The 16845-nt window shown below is 38.7% G+C and overlaps 1 protein-coding gene across 3 annotated transcripts in view; it reads right to left on the reverse strand.

Annotated features, from left to right (window-relative positions):
• Nucleotides 1-16845, reverse strand: part of apba2b (amyloid beta (A4) precursor protein-binding, family A, member 2b) — a 45023-nt gene that overhangs the window by 14219 nt on the left and 13959 nt on the right. For all 3 annotated transcript variants that reach the window (XM_016672469.1, XM_007554043.2, XM_007554044.2), the window contains 4 exons: nt 5035-5544; nt 3798-4852; nt 1260-1340; nt 372-411 (listed from right to left, as the gene is read on the reverse strand). In XM_016672469.1, the coding sequence (XP_016527955.1) occupies nt 372-411; nt 1260-1340; nt 3798-4852; nt 5035-5524 (1666 nt within the window). In that variant the 5' untranslated portion in view covers nt 5525-5544. The remainder of the gene's footprint in view (nt 1-371; nt 412-1259; nt 1341-3797; nt 4853-5034; nt 5545-16845) is intronic.

Genomic DNA, 16845 nt, shown 5'->3' on the forward strand with positions numbered 1-16845 from the left:
TAAAACATGCTTTTTTTTTTTAAATGCCTTGCAGAGGTATTCAAACACACTTTTTTAGATTCACAAAAAATTAGCATTTTATTGGTTCTATAAACTTCTCCTTTCCTTTCATTTCACAGAAATACACTATTATGATACAGTTTTAATATGATTGTAACAGGGCACTGTGAAGACTTTACCGCATAAAAATCAAAGCGAAATAAACTTACTATTTAACAGTGAAAACTATTAACTAAGGCCTTAACATTGTAAACTTTTGATCCCAAGGCTAGAGATCAAAAGTCAGTGAAAGACACACTGAAAGAATCCCTATTGGAGTTGTTTAGTATGATTGTAGTACATTGGGCTTATTAGGAAGCAGAATAACTCACCATCAACAAAGCTGGGGAAGGATGCAACTTTCTTTGCTGGCTGAAAGACAGAAATAGGATATAAAAATAAAAATAATAATTCATCACCTGTGGCTTTGAGTTACACTTTTCCATGTTTTGCAGTAATATTTAATACTTTTAAGTCCTGCAAGATTTCAGGATTTCTCAATCTACTTTAAAAACAAATCTTTTTATCACAATCAGTTTCACTTAAAGACATATGCTGACAATATAGTTTTACTAACGAGTCGCTTCTATGTCACTTTTTTCTGCTTTAAAGTGTACTACCCCATTTCTTTAAATAAGTTACAATAAATTAACTCAAATTCAAATAACATAGTAAACCTGCCATGTTGGACAACACTTACTTTCTTAGAACTAGACACATTTCAGTTCAGATTTTGCTGAAAGCCTCACTTATGGTTGTGCAATTATTATCCTCTCTGTTATTTATTCAGTGCTGTTCCCATAAGTAGTGAAGAAATGGTCATGAATAAATATGTGCAAATACGTCATTCCAGACTGATGATGATGTGGCAGGAAAGAAAGTGGAAATATGAAGGAATCTTGATTTCTGAATGTCAAACCATAATGTCCCTGCATCTACCAGATCACTGCATTGCTCAGAAAGCTTCACTAAATTGCAAAAAGAGCCACATGAGTCAAAATATTCATGAATAAAACCACAAACACAAGTTCAATTTGTACAAGGCCATCATGCTGCAAGCACCAGACACGAGTACTGGTTGTAATTACACAGCTGCTCATTTAGTCACACACATTTGCACACATATATTGTATAAAATAACAACCGTTCTTACGAAAGTTGTGCATAAAAACTAAAGGGGGAATGTAGCAGCTGTTTTTAGATATTCAGCAGTATCTTACCTCTGGTACATTGTTGTTCTCCAAGGGAACATTGAGGTCGGAGCGCTGCTGTTTTCTAGGTTGCTCTGGACCGTTATTTACCTGTTAGGTAAACACAGAACAAACAGGTGCAACAGCAAAGGCGTCAGAGCAAAACGGAGGAGGAAAGATATGATACAGAATTAACATCTCTCTGCTTCTTCTGTTAGGTAGGCAGCAGCGCTTTGAGTTGGAGGAACCTGATTATATGTATTTTTAAATACGATGGGTTGTTTCATTTGAACACTTAGACTTCAGAAGTTTCAAACCATTTTACCGATGAAACATTGGCTTTAAAGTTGACTGTGTTTCCTCACATCTTAAACCAGATGTAGAAGCTCTGCGCTGCTACATTCAAAATCAACAATATAACGTAAAGACTAGTAAACACATAATCTGATGGTTGCGTCTTTCTGTTAATGCAGATGATTTGCCTTTCTGTGTTTTATAGTAACGATGCTCCCTGACAATATAAATGTATAAATGTGCTTATGAATGAAGGGGAAAATGTGTTTTTTTTATTTTCTCCATTGGAACACGGATAAAGCCGTACTGGGAGAAGTATTTAACCAAGTGGAACATCTTTAATGATGTTCCACTGTGTTCAATTTGTGTGCACAATCAGAACACAAAAGAAAAAAAAAATTAGAAGAAGCACAATTTAGCAGTCCCTCGCTGCTCATTTAATTTCACTAGCGTTAAGAGTGAAATAAAAAGCCTCTGCTGTTTAAACCCTCCTCCTCAGAGCAGCGGAAATAGGGAAATTCAGACAAGCAGCACACGTTGTTGTGAGTCTGTGTGTCCTCCTTTAGAAGAGAGTTAACTGATCAGTATTCATCATGGTGCCCGACTCTGTAGTGCAAACACACATTACATTAATGAGCTTCGTGTTGTCGTTGTTTGGTAGGGCGGAATGCTAAATGCAACGCTATACAGTACAAAACTACATTTGTTCAAATAAATCCCAAACGCACAACGTGGGAATTTCATCAATCTGAATTTCATCAGATCGCTTGAGACAGACACCGGCCTCCTGTGATCCGGCTAGAATGAGTGGATACAATGTACGGACAAACAGATGAATGGCATCATGTTAACCCTTCAAACCCTGATATTAAATGTGGGCTATAAAGAGTCAGTAAATTTGAGTCCATCCTGAATATGTGTGCTTTTGTTTAGGTCTGGGAGATAAGTAAAAACACAGTAAATCTCTAGCTAAGGTGGGGGGAGGAGAAAGGTTTCATCTACATTCTTTGACTTCTGGAGAAATGCAAATGTCATTTGCAACTTGTTTTTAGCTGTTCACCACAATCATTACAAATCTAGTACCTATTGCCATGCATTAGACTGACAGATATTCCTGTCCAAACAATGCCTTTTTCAGGAATTGTTTCATAAGCAGCAAATCATAAAAAAATACTACAATGATGACATACAAATCAAATAAAACAGAAACTGCTAATAAAACAGCCAATATCGCATAAACAAAGAGTCAAATGAGTTTTTTTTATTATTATTATTTTAAATGCCATAATCTTGCAGGAACAAAATATGTCCCTCAGATAACTGAACAAATATTCTTATTTTAGACAAAACAAAAATAACAGAAGCAAATAAAGCTGTGGTTTGAGTGGATCGTTAAAGATTAGAAAAATGTTTGTATCCAATTTGACTGGGGGAAAAATGTTTTTAGCACAATTTAAAACTAAAGTTTTATACACAATCTAATTGGCAACAAAGATTCCAGCTTTGCAAAAATAACACATTGACTATTACAGTTATAATGTTCATTTTTAAAGATGCAACATACAGTTCTGTGCTTAGTGGTTTGGGCGTAGATGACTTCCAACAAGATTTTTCTCCGTTTCGCTGTTAAACGAAACGTTTTGACTCAAAGCTGCACAGTCATATTCTAATCAAATTTACCGTTTCCCAGGTTCAGTTGAAGGCCACAGTGAGTCAGCATACAGAACGTTTTATTCGATTACAGAAGATGAAATGACCAAATGATCTCCACAAGGCCGAGAGTCATCTGAATTTGCCGCATAGTGAGCATTTTTCCAATTTTATCTCGTTCCGCTGACCCACTTCTGCACTACAAATGAGACGCTGAGTGCAAAAGCATGAGGACATGAGTATGTGTGCACATGGCGGAGCAGGTGTTTATCAGCTCGCTTCTCACCAGAAAGTCCTTCCTCTTTTTTTTTAACCATTTGACTTTTTAAAGGATGGCAACTCTACATGTCGTTGAGTCTATCCTGAGTCTGAGTGTCTCTTTATCTACAGCTTGGAAAGAAATAAGGCGGAGGTAAAGAGATGGCTGCAACTGTTCATGTCACTTACTACTCATTTTCAGCACTTTACCACAAACATTTTAAATATTGCACCATTTCCATGCTTTAGACTAACTTAATACACCAATTCAAACAATGCCTGTCTAAATGTAGAAAAAAAGAGCTATAATTTAGCTCCAACCTGTTTGGTTTAGATGATCACCAGTTAACGGTTTCAGAAACTTACCTGCTCTTGAGCCCATCTTTGTCTATCTTCCGGAGTGCGTGGGTGGGCCTTGATGCCCCGCTGGAGGTCAGGGTTGTTGTGGTGCATGGAAGGGATGTTGAGGGACTTGGGTCTACTGTCGTGACGGTGGTGAACTGGTGGATAGGATGCAGCCTCAGGCTTAGAGTGAGGATAGTCACTTGGTACAGGGTCCTGTGCCAGCTCCTCTGGGCTTTGGTCGGTGCCACTGCTTAGACTCCCCATACTCATGCTCATCTTGATCTCAGCAACAATTTGGTCAATGTCCTCCTCTGCCTCTTCCCCTGTCTCCCCCTCCACCACCAGCACCTTACGGCTGCGGTATGGGGAGACTCGCACGGAGTTCCCATTGTCTTCAGGTGGGAAATAGTCTCCGGTGTAAGCTCTTCCATGTCTCTCCTTCTCGTCGGCTTCTTCATCTTCTTCTTCATTTGGACAGCCCTCCTCACTCTCTGCCTCTTCCCCCTCCTCTCGATCATGTCGCTGGGTGTGGTGTGTGTCTTGCATCGGAGGCTGGTGGTGATGGTGATGGTCCAATATGGGTTCTGGTCTCCCATTGTAAATCTGTTCATCGGGATCTTGCTCCACCACCTCACAGCGGACCTCTCCTTCTCCCTCACCCCACTCCTCCACCCTGTGCCTTTCTCGTTCTGCCCACTGCTCCTGGCTCACCTGGCCCTCCTCTATCCATTCCTCTTGCACCTCCTCATTTTCCTCTCTCCATTCCTCCACCACTTCTTCTTCCTCTTCTTGCCACTCCTCTCTCGCTGCCTCTTCTCCTTCGTCATCTTCAACCCATTCTTCCTCCCTCAACTCTCCCTCGGCCTCCTCCTCTCCTTCCTCTGTCCATCCTTCCTCAGCTTCCTGGCATTCACTAGCATGGGATCCATGTTGCTGAATGGTACCAGAGCAGTTGCCCTGGCTGTGACTGTGGTTACAGTCTCCCTGACTGTTGCAGTCCATTCCCTCCAGGTAGCTGTCATCCTCAGGGCAGTAGCGAATGTAGTAAGTGACTCCCTCATCTTCCTCTGCTAGTCCTGGGGAGGTTAACAATCGGAAACAGAAAGTTATTGATTAATTTCTTTAAAAATCAGAAGCATTCTTGAATCACTGTTACAAATGATGTCTCATATTAACTCCACTCCACTCCTGTATAGAACCTTTTAAAGTCTTTATCAATATCCTGTTCTCTCAGAAAGATGGCTCATGGCACACTCACCATCGTCATAGTCTTCCTCATCCTCTGAGGTATTGTTGATATAGTCGGAGCTGGAGTCGTCATCCAGACTGTCGGCATCGCCATGAAAGTCTGCTTGATCGTGGTCGTTGTGCTCCCCCCCCTCATGAGGGTCATGCTCAGGCGTGGACGGCGTTGCTGGCCTTTGATTCTCAAGCTGAGAGTCAACATCTTGGTTGCTGCACTGCTTCATGTCAACATCTGCATCTGCATCTTCTTCCGGATGACCGCGGCCCACATCAGGAGGCTTGGGAGAGGAATATTGGGTGCTGCAGGAGTGAGGTTGATGTTTTGGATTGTGAGGCTCTTTGTGGTAGCGTAGTGGACGCTGCCGTGCTGGCGGGGCTTTCAGGTCACATGACTCTGAGGGACGAGGGGCGGGACAGGAGGCAGGGCCGGGACCAGACATGCTGTTTCCCCCGCTGGTCCCAGGCCTCTTCCTTTGGGCCATGATTGGTGGCCTACAAGCCATGCATTGTTATTGATCTGAACCTACAAGACAGAGAAACACAAAGAAACACGGCCTGAGCGATGTCAAATGATGCTAAAAGCAAAAGTACTAATATAAAAGTAATAATAAAATTACATTTGATACTTTCTAAAACAAGAAATAAAAAAATTAAAAAAATCAATAATCCAAGTGCTCTTTGTCCAGAAAATAAATCCGTATTTTATTCTCTTTCTCTATATTTACCCTATTTATGCTGCCTGGGAATTTGATGCATTCCTACAAAAAAAAAAAAAAAAAAAAAAGCATGGCTCATTCTTCTGCACTTCATGCACATTTTGAGCAACATCCTGAGCCGATTTAGCATAATTCTGTCTTTCTAATTCTCAGTAGTAAGCTCAGTCAGTGAGTGTCACTCACTCTAAGCTTTTTAAAAGTAAACAGAGCGTCTACAAATGTTCAGAATCTTCTGAGTAACCTTGTCTTTCTGTCGTCACATGGCTGAATAATCTTTTGCAATTAGGTTTACACAGTTTCAAGATTTATTTCTGTCTTGGACTCTTAAATTTGAGCATAAAAAGAAAAATGAAGAAAAAGTAGTCACATCCCAAATTGGTGTTATTAAAATATGGAAAAAATAGAGCTTACAAATGTATAAGGAATATTACTGATTATACCCAGTACTGTTTTGACCAGCTTATTTTATCCAAATATGATAAGTTTTAAAACAAACAATAAGACAACAATCAATTTAAAATAAAAGCAAAATTCATAAAGAAATGTCCTTTCAGAATAGATTAATTTATAGATACAAGTTCAATTGCCTTCCAATATCAAGCTTAAAACATTTTACTCTCATCTGTTTTGTCAGCTTCCTCTCTCTGCTGTGTCATTAGGTTGTCATGAACGACTGCCCTCAGAGAGAGCTGCTGTTGCCGCTCTATTCTTTTCCCTTCATCTGAACCATGTCTCCCATTTCCAGCGATTAAAACAGTTGATTAGATTTTCTCAACATGCCTGGAAATATGTGCCTAAAACTGACAGGAAGACTGCAGATTTTCATCTATCCACGCAGTTTCAAGTTCCTCATAAAACACATGCATGTCGAGTTCCGGCCCCCCAATACAAAGCTTCCTGACGACACGGACACACGAGAACACCTGATGAAATAAAGCAACATGTTACACATTTTAAGCAACTCGCTTTAGCTTTTCAACCTCTCCGTATTCAGGATACATAAACTTATAGCCTCATAATGTGCACCGTCTACCATTTGATGCAGTGACTGCATGTCTTACCTGGAGCTGGGATGTGATACACAATAGGTCTGTGATTTGCTGTAATAAGAGCACCCCTGCTTTTCCTCCCTCATGTTTCTCCTCGCTCCGCCCATCCCCCTCTGGCTGCCACACAGCATGCACCTCTGTGACTCCACCCTCTCTTTATCCTCATACTATAAACCAGCTCCATCAGCTAAGAGCTCAGCCCCACCCCTAATGATTCCCTAAAGCTCAGAGTCAGGATTGGTAACTAGGGGTAACTGCATCCTCTGGGGAATGATAACCTTTGACATCCTCTTTGTTGGCTTCTGGGTTTTTAAGAGTAACGCATAATCACCACAGTGCTACAGACTGTTGCTATCTTACAAATTCATACAACAGCTTTGGCTTTATTTTTTTTGTTTGTTTATTTTGTGTGATTTTTAGGTTCTTATCCAAGTGGCATTTTCTAAATCTGCTTTGCATTACATGTATTTGAGATTTCTGCTTTTGCTAATATATTTGAATGTATTCATAAATAGACTATAATACCACCATCACAAGACATGTGGGAGATCTGTCCTGCTGGTTTATTCCTATTGTGGCAGATTTAGATGGAATTACTGTATGACTTACATCTGTGGTTAAAGAGAGAGGGTGTACTCTCGAATTTACGATTTTAAATCTTCTTTGCCAAACAAGCAGCCGCCTCTGGTTTCAAACAGCCCGATACAAATACTTCCACAGTTTTTATTGTGATTTCCTACCCTACTTCGACTCTCAAGCTCACACTCCCACTCTTTCTTGGATTAAAAATGAGATTGCATATCATAGATCACTGCAGCAACTTAAATTTTATCCCCAAGGCAGCTGCATATTACATCCATGAACAATTGCTGAACAGCTTTAATAAACAACGAGAAACTTATGAGTTTTCTTTTTTGTTCCAGATTCAGCTACACACAAACAGATTTTACACACTTTTAGACTGCAGTTCAAAGCACTGCAGTTTTCTTCCTTTTTAGAGTTTTAAAACAAAAGCACACGTGGTACATATCGTTTTCCTTTTTCTTCTTTTTTTGACAAGCGGAAAACAAAACGCGAGATGACAAGAGAACTTCACAGGAACAGCAGAAATAGTTTCATTCTCAGTTTATTCTGAGATCAGTGACAGAAAACTAATTAGCTGTTTTGTCTGTCTTGCTAAATGCTATTTCACTGTGGTTCACAATAATGACTACAGTCTTTCTTTTTTATTTAATTTATTTATTTTATTTATTTATTTATTCATTACACTATTGCATTTTATTTCTAAGATTATAGAATATATATCCCTTTTAGTTTTGCATTTTTATTTTTTTACAGTTTTTGTCAATTTTATCACCCGCATAATATAAAAAAATGCTTTTTAAATACTGCCATAACACTGTTTCATATCATGGGATGAGAGAAGGTTGATTTCTCCAACCACCACATCTGCAAATAAAAGTTTTTTATGGAGAGTATTATTTATGCCTGAGTGCTTTAACATTTGAGAAACTTTTTTAAGGATATTTTTTGATCTAGCAGTCTTTATTTGATAATGAATTGACAGGAAAGTGGGGGAAGACATGCAGTAAAGGGACTCAAACCTACGTTTATGGCTGCATGGAGGACTGAGGCCTCATGGGTAACACGCTTTATCCCTGTACCACAGCAACTCTCAACTTTTTATTTAATCAAATTATTAACCTATCACACTTTATTTCTAAGCTTGATAGAATATATATCCCTTTTACTTTTACATTTGTACTTTTTACTTTTTTTTTTGTTGTCAATTTTATCACCTGCATAAATAATGCTTTTTAAATACTGTCATAAAACTGTTGGGATGGGAGACGGTTAATTTCTCCAATCAGCCTATTTAGGCTAGGTCCTCTTTATTTGCAAGTAAGAAAAAAAACTATATAAAAGAAAAACTCTACAGCAAGCTGTACAACTGCTTTGTGGCTGATGTTTATAGGAGCACCATCTGAACTCCTCTATACTTGAATAAAAATGGACTTAAGAAGGAGATGAAGGCAAAAGGAAAAACAAAATGCAGTTGGTTCCATCTCTATACCTTTATTTCTACTTCTAATAAGTATCTGCCTGCCATACAAATGCTCCGATATGTTAGCACTCATGCGAGCTGCTACCTTCATCACCATAAAGGGCTTGGAAACCACGCAAGCACAAACAGGCAGCAACAGCTGCACACCGGTGTTGCCTTGAGTATTTCTCATTTGTGTGTTTCCAGCTACAGTCGGGGAGGAGTTGCTGGGGCCCTCTTCACGTCTGCAGGAAAATGCACCGGCAAGCATTCGATAAAGCTTTGAATTACCTTTACATGCTTTCCTATTTTTGCAGACACATGCATTGTATGTGTGTACATGTGTGCATATTTGCATATTTCTGCACTGAGAATGTGTGTGAGCTTAAAAAGCTGGGCTGAGGAGCAGACAGAGGACGAGAGAAGCAATTCGGAAGCAGCAGATGGCTCAGTTAGAGTGTGGACCTCGGGAATACTGATGTCTCTCTGCCTGGAATATTAAGCCATGACCTCTGATCACGCCGCTGAAAGACAGTCAGCCTTGAACAAGAGACAGCCAAAGCACAATAAATGAAAGAAGAAATAACTGAGGGTGAAGATTAAGTAGAAAACTTCTCATATATTTACGATTTTCTAAATACAGCAAAACACACTTTCTATTTTCTTTTTGTCCAAATTAATCGTTGTATAATGTCGATGGGGAAAAAAAAACTACACTTGCTATCATATTATACAGCATGTTTTTGCTGAAATGTAGTTTACCATCACTTTCTATGGATTTAAAGTGGAGGAAAAGAGATAGAGGAGGCTTATTGAAAAAGATGGACCAGCATAGTTCATTTCCCCCCCCAAGTTTATCAATAAAGCAATGTACAATCCAAAAGCCCCATACCAAGAGGAATGCAGCAAAACATTTTATGAACAACTGACTAATAAATGTCTCTCTGCCTGGTTTTAATTATGAGAACCGTTTACCATGCTGTGGTTTCTTCTCATCCTTTTCCAGATTTTCACTTGACTTTGGTGCTAAAATTCACAGCATCGTGACTGCACTGCAGCCAACCTTCAAGACACAAAAGGTTAAACTTTTATGTCCAATATTTTTTTCATTGTTCTTTCTGATCTTTACCCTTTTTAGGCATTCTTTTTCATCCCGTATTGTTTTTTTAAGATCTTACAGATAAACTGGGTCTTAAAATATCATGGCATCCACTAAACTGGTGTCAGTGCATAACAGAAATAAAAACGCATGCCTAATTTTTGCTTTTTAAAGACAATACCACCATAAGGATAAATTAATCCTACTTACATGTATGTTTGTCACTGCTCAGAAGTTTGCTCACGAAACATATTGTTGATTTTTCAGTCTCAGACTCTTTAATCAGCTAATATTAGATGTATATATTCAGTTAATATGCAGGCAATTGACATATAAGCAAACAGAAAATGAGAACTTCTTAAGCTTGGGATTACACCATTTTTCATCATCTCAGATGACAGATGGTTGTGAATGAAAATCCCAGCAGACTAGCAATTTCTGAAATATTTAAACCACTCTTTCAGGCACCAACAATCATTCCACGTTCAAAGTCTCTTTAATCTCCGTTGATGTCAATTCTGGTGCTTGGTTTAAACTTCAAATTGTCTACAGCAAATCTAGATGCTTAAAAGAATTTAGTGGGTGTCTTATGATTCATTATTTGTGTAAATAAGTAGTTGACAAGATGTAACTAACAATGGTTGCTTGGTGTATATGCCAAAAAAGTGAAAATATCTGTGTAGATACTTGCCTGTGTATTCCGACAGAAAGGGAAAATTGGGAAAGAAGGAAACCATTCCAAATGGCGGATTGACCAGAAAACCAAGATGGCCATCCATAAATTTCTGACACTCTAAATGTTTGTGCGCCATTGTAATAAATATGCAAAGTGCCCTGTTGATCTTTTCCTCTTAAAAAAATGAGTCATGTTATTGAATTTAGGGGTACATCCAAGCGGGACAGTGAGCCTCTGACTTGTAAAGGCACCAATCATGATAAAATTCTGTGATCCATGAAATAACCACTGCTGCCATTCAGCCAACATCTTTGTCAGGGTCAGCTGATCTTGTAAACATTAAGCATCAGCGTGAGACTGCTCTAGCAATCCGTCCACTTCATTTAACATATGTTGATAAACTAGGTTTTAAAACCGAAGAGAAAAACATAGCAAGTAAATGACGAACAGAAGTATTAGAGAGAAACATATATATATATATATATATATTTTTTTTTTTTTTTTTTTTTTTTTTTTTCTCTATGGCCTCATTAATATTCAGTATTTGTTCTCTTCACAGTCCCACTCACTTCAAGATGACAACAAGGGAGACATGTGGGAGACGGAGAGAGAAGGACAGTGGAGACTTACTGAGCAGCAGGAATGGCACCGAAACCACAGAACGTTTTCTCCGCCACTCAGCCGGCCAATAACCGTTTTCACTGCATATTGCCAAAGACACACCCTCCTCCTTCACCCCTGACTGTTACCATGGCAACCCTTTGTTTTCTTGCTTCAGTGTCGAAGAGGACTGATTCAGTCAAGCATCAAAACAGCCCTATGCGTTGAATAAGTGCATTTACATGCACGCATAAACCTTCTCACCGTGCTTCCACACCATTTTTTAGGACTTTGTCTAACACACGATTAGGCAACAGTTTTATGGTCTAATGTGTTGAGTAAACAATTTCTGTTGCAACTAATGAATGCAAACAGAATCCACCAGATGGGCGTTTTCCTTTTTGGGTGGTCTAGCATCACACCGCCTTGTGTCACAGCTACAACGATAGGAGAAAAATTCCATCATACAGTATATGATGTAAACAGAGGGGGACAGAGTAAATGTACTCCAGTGAGAGTAAAACTACTTCAAGACACATTTACTCAAGTAAATGTAAAAAGTAGGCATCCAAGACATTACTCAAATAATAGTAAAAAAGTATTTTGTAAAAAGGCTACACAGAGTAACTGATCATAACAGCTGATTAAATATTTAAAAATGTATGTCATCTTATGAATTTCTGGTATTTGAAAGACTAAAATAAAAACTAGAATTACTTAACATATTAAAAATGACAAATTTTAAGCAGAAGAAACATTTCTTTCCATTTAAAACATATGAAAATAACACTGACAGTATATGTAAGAAAAGAGTAAAGTACTTCCATTGACAATATATATATGTAGTTTACTGCATATATATCACTATACCTCCAAATCTCACCTACTAAGCGATTAAAAAAGCAAAGGTGATGTAACAGTCGCCTAAAATCTGCAAATAATCATGCCTGATTTCCTGTCTTGCCTTCACATAGGTTTAGATAAATACTACATAACGGCCAGTATAGAAATGACTGGAGCTTAGGTCAAATTTTATCATTTGAGAAAGCCAATTAACAAAATATGTTCTTTTGAACGTGCTTAGTAAGAGCCTGGAGACACTGATGTTGCTATAACTAAATTAAGACGCTTTACCAGCCTGTAAGGACATCTTCCCACAGTCTCTGGCTAGGTATTTTTCTAGGTTCTGATAAGAACACGTGTTTTTTTTATTTTATTTATTTTTTTATTTTCAACGAATGAACCTGGTTCAATATATTGCTTAAGATGCCCCAGAAAAAACATGACACAACATGAAAGACTGCCTGGCAACAGGCCTGGCTTGCAGAGCTAAGTACAGCTAAACAGCCCCAAAGGGAGACAGATACTAGGGCAATTTCGCAGGGTTTAATTGAAGCTGTCAGTAGGATTTGGTTACTAATGAGAAGGAATAACTGAGAGTGAGTGAAATGCAGAAGAAAGGGTGGATTCTTAAAATATATAAAATAAGAAAACAACAAAAGCAACCTAAACATTACACAGCTACCAATTTAATGTCAGCAATTGAGAGGAAAGATATTTTGCTTAGAGTTTGATTGAAATGTAATGAGGTATAAGCTCTTATTTGTTGAACATGTTTAACCTCTCATCCAAAATGCATTTTTAGTTTTGAACATAATTCAATGCAACAGGCTTATAAATAGTAGAATAATCTCAATAACAGGGGTAATAAAGTTGCTAAAGGAGGATACATAAGTCACTTTCCCTAAAGACAGAAATAAGAGAAGAAGTCCAGTTACCTTCCAACTAAGTACTTAAGATCTTCATGTCCTAGAGGACTGAGACTCTGCACCAGTGTGTAACTAAAAAATGTTATGGGGATGATGCAAATTTGAAATTGGTTGGTTAGACAAATACAAATATATTATTTTAATTCAATATTTCCTGGTGTGTATCTGTGGGGAGGGATTTAAATTCCGCTAATCCAGGAAAACTTTTTAAACTAAAAGTCTACGTGTGGAATTACATCAAAAGTATGAAAATTACATCAAAAGTATGAAAATATATTTTCATACTTTTCATACTTTTTTCTGTGACAAAAAAAATGTCACAGAATGAAAAATGATTCTTTAGTGCAGTTGAGACTATGGCAAATCTCCACAGAGCAGAATGGACAAAAAAAACAAAACAAAAAAAAAACAGTCACCTTTATCGGTCTGCTACACTGGCCTGTCATTTCTCCTGAATTGTCACTTCAATTCTGAAAAGATGGAGGTGAGAATCGTTCCCTGGCTGACACAATACTCCACCTCATCCCTCAGTAAAAGTCTTTCACTATTGTGTTTTTCACTGACATGTTTCTAAAAAAAATCTCCCTCTCCTCTGGCTTCTAATTCTCATTCCCTGTCAACTTTTAATCAACACATAACATTTGTTATCCTAAGTAGCGCCCTGTATTTTTTTTTATTTTTTAAGTCCAGTCAAATCAGACTGCTGAGCCAGGGGATTTCTCCTTAATGATCAGCAACACTGAAGTTCTGGCTGCTGCTGCATACATCGGCTGAATTACACCGTAATATCAACCCTATTCTCCGCACGTCAACCCCTGGCACATGAAGCATGTACTTCTACTCCCTCAAGCCTGTCTTCTGCTCTGACACATGCCTAAGAGAAACGCGGATAACAGTTATTGGATACGACGATAATCGCTGAATTTGGTGACAGCACCAAAAAGAGCGAGCCGCATTGGGCTGCAAAATACCCCCTTATCCTCCTGGCAGACAGACGGGCCGAGCCGTAATGGCCTGGCCCCCTTAAAATAGCTTGATGGCAGACACATCAAATAACTTCTGGGTTTAGTCACGCTCAGGGAAAAACAGGTCGACACAGTGCAGTGCTTACTGATTAGATTCACACCCGGGCTTTTTCCTCGTGTGTTTGTGTGTATGGATTTCAAATCGACCATTCACTGAAACCAAGCTCTGAAAACAGTGAGTCAACGTAACAGTCAGAAAAAAAAAGAAAAAAAACACAATTCATGTTTAAATTTTGTTTGCAGCGATTCTACTTGTGAGCATGCACATGCCGAATGGTGGAGCCAGACTGCTAAAAGCTTTGTGTGAGGTTTCGTTTGCTTTCTGTATCACTGGCCAGCTGACAGGATTATTCATTGAGACGATGCCTGTTCGGCCACACAGCGGAGCGGGCTCCACCCGAGACGGAACAAAAGAAAGCTTTGCTTTAATTATCTGACTGCTCTCACCGCGGCTGACATTTCGCTTATCCGAGAGTAACCAGTCAGGTGTGTGTATTTGTGTCGCACATCTGTATGCCTGCGAGACCGACTTACTGGGAGCATAGAGTTTGTCGCGTCCGACTACCTGGGAATGATGAGTGTGTTGGTCTGCGCTCCACATCAATCCTCCCAAAGCAGCCAGTTTCAGCAAAGTGTCGCACCTCTCAGCATCTTTTACTGAACCCGAGGGAAACACACAGAGTCAGGCAGGAAGATTGAAATCTGCTCAGCTCAACTCCACTTACACACAAACACATAATACATGTCATTCAAGCAGCTTTGTATGCTGCTGTAAATCCAGTCTTAAAAGTCAGGGTAATGTCTGTTCATGTGCGTATTTTACACTGAACAAAGATCTCTCTTTTTTTTTTTTCTTTTTTACTTTAGAAGTGTATTTAGAGAAAGACTCCACCCGTGAGTCTCTGCCATAAACTATAAAGCTATGGTAATGAGGTTGGGGAATTTTCCTCAGATCTGAAAGCTTGGAGAAAACAAGGAGACAATAAATACAGCAGCAAGCCCCGTTTGATGGAGGAGGCAAGCCTGCTATGTAATAATGTATGATTCACAGCTATTTTAAGGCTGTGGATCACAAAACCTAGTTTTCATCAGGGAAATCTTCCAGAGAATCCTCAGTAGAAACCATGTCAAGCAAGAACAACCTAAGTACTGGGGTTTAGTGAAAACCCATCAAGGTCTGTTTTGATATCCATTTTTGATGATTTCACTCTATTATATTTGATTATAAGACGAATAATTTCCAAGATAACTACACAAACTAAATACACATATATCTAAATTATTGTTGGAATTGTTTCAAGCGCAAAGCCTAAAACAAGTGCAGGAAAAGTCACAGAAGTTCAACGAAGCTTAATCAATTACGTTTTCTACAATTGCAAGAAACATAGAAACTCATTGGGTAAACACAATACCACACCAGTAACTTGCACCCATTTTGCATAGAAATTAACTGAAGAACCATTAACTGATGTGAATAACTCTTCTAAAATAAAGACTGATAAATCCTAACATCTGGATTATGATTCACTTGATCAGCTTATTAACAAATCAGTTATTAGGGAAACAACCATGGTTTCATTGAATTTTTTTCTTCTCAGGTAAAATTCAGCTCGGAGCCTTAATGTATCAAAGAAAAATGATTGCTTTAGTCACTTGACTGTGTGTGTAAATACTCATTTGATTGCTGCCATCCAGTACTAATTAGAGACAGCACGGACAGCGTCAGGTCGAATGGGGTCGATTTAACAGCAGCACAGATCCAAAGATGACATAAACCTGGATTATCAGCATGTTCATTTTAATCCTCTTACATAACCATCACCAATGTTGGGTCACTAAACAGGCCACTATAGATAGAAAAGGGATTTGCCCAACCCTAAGTTTCACAACTGATCTAAAAACAACAAATTTGCACTTCTGTTTAATCCAAATTAAGTCAGCGGCTCCATCAGGCCCCCAAGGGCTTCAGAGACCCCATATCCGCTAATATTTTAAAACAGACCACAGATACATAAATTTAACACTTGTTTATTGAGATTATCAATGCTGTTATATTTTATTCAATTGTTTAGGCATACATAAATTAAATGATTTAAAATTGTTTAATACAATATTTTAAGAAGCTGGCAAGTTTACTTTGTAAAACTTCTTACCTAGAGTTCTCCAAAGGATCATAATTCCTCACAGTAGGTTTATGTAAATAGCCATAGAGGTCAGCCTGTGTCCAGATTGAGTGAAAGGAAGCGCGCGCGACCCCGCTGAGGTAAAGCAGCGGCAGCGTGCGAGGCAAAGCGCAGAGGCGCCAGCGGTGTGATTGGTTCGCGCGCTGTCGGGTTTAAATGCATAAACTACAAACCTATCTATTATAAACCTATCATTTAGCAATAAATCTGCTCTGCTAGTGAAATGCTCAGAGCAAAAGAGATGCTTGCAGCCTGGCTTTAAAAAAAAAAAAATATATATATATATATTTTTTTTTTAGAAACGTAAACTAGCAACGCTTAGCCTGGTGGCGGGGCTAGTAAAGCCAGGCTTATAATACACTGGGGGAAACCCTGGACTATAAAATGTGGAAATTGATGAGATAGTAAACACTGATAAGATTTCCCATCTGTTCAGATACTATTTAACAATATAATGCAAGAAATACAAAAGAAAATCAACAAACAACATAGTGGTTCAGAGCCTTAGTCGCTTTGCACCCATGCTTTAGTCAGGTGTGCAAAAATAAGTCCTCTCATAAAACCGTGGACTGGCTGAGGTGTCAATCAAAACATGACATTATTTTAAGCAATTGATATGGCTCAATAACGGCTAATAATACATCAAGGTTGGCGTCTATCTGC

Source organism: Poecilia formosa, unplaced genomic scaffold (genome assembly GCF_000485575.1).
Source record: "Poecilia formosa unplaced genomic scaffold, Poecilia_formosa-5.1.2 Scaffold61, whole genome shotgun sequence".
Lineage (NCBI taxonomy): Eukaryota > Metazoa > Chordata > Actinopteri > Cyprinodontiformes > Poeciliidae > Poecilia > Poecilia formosa.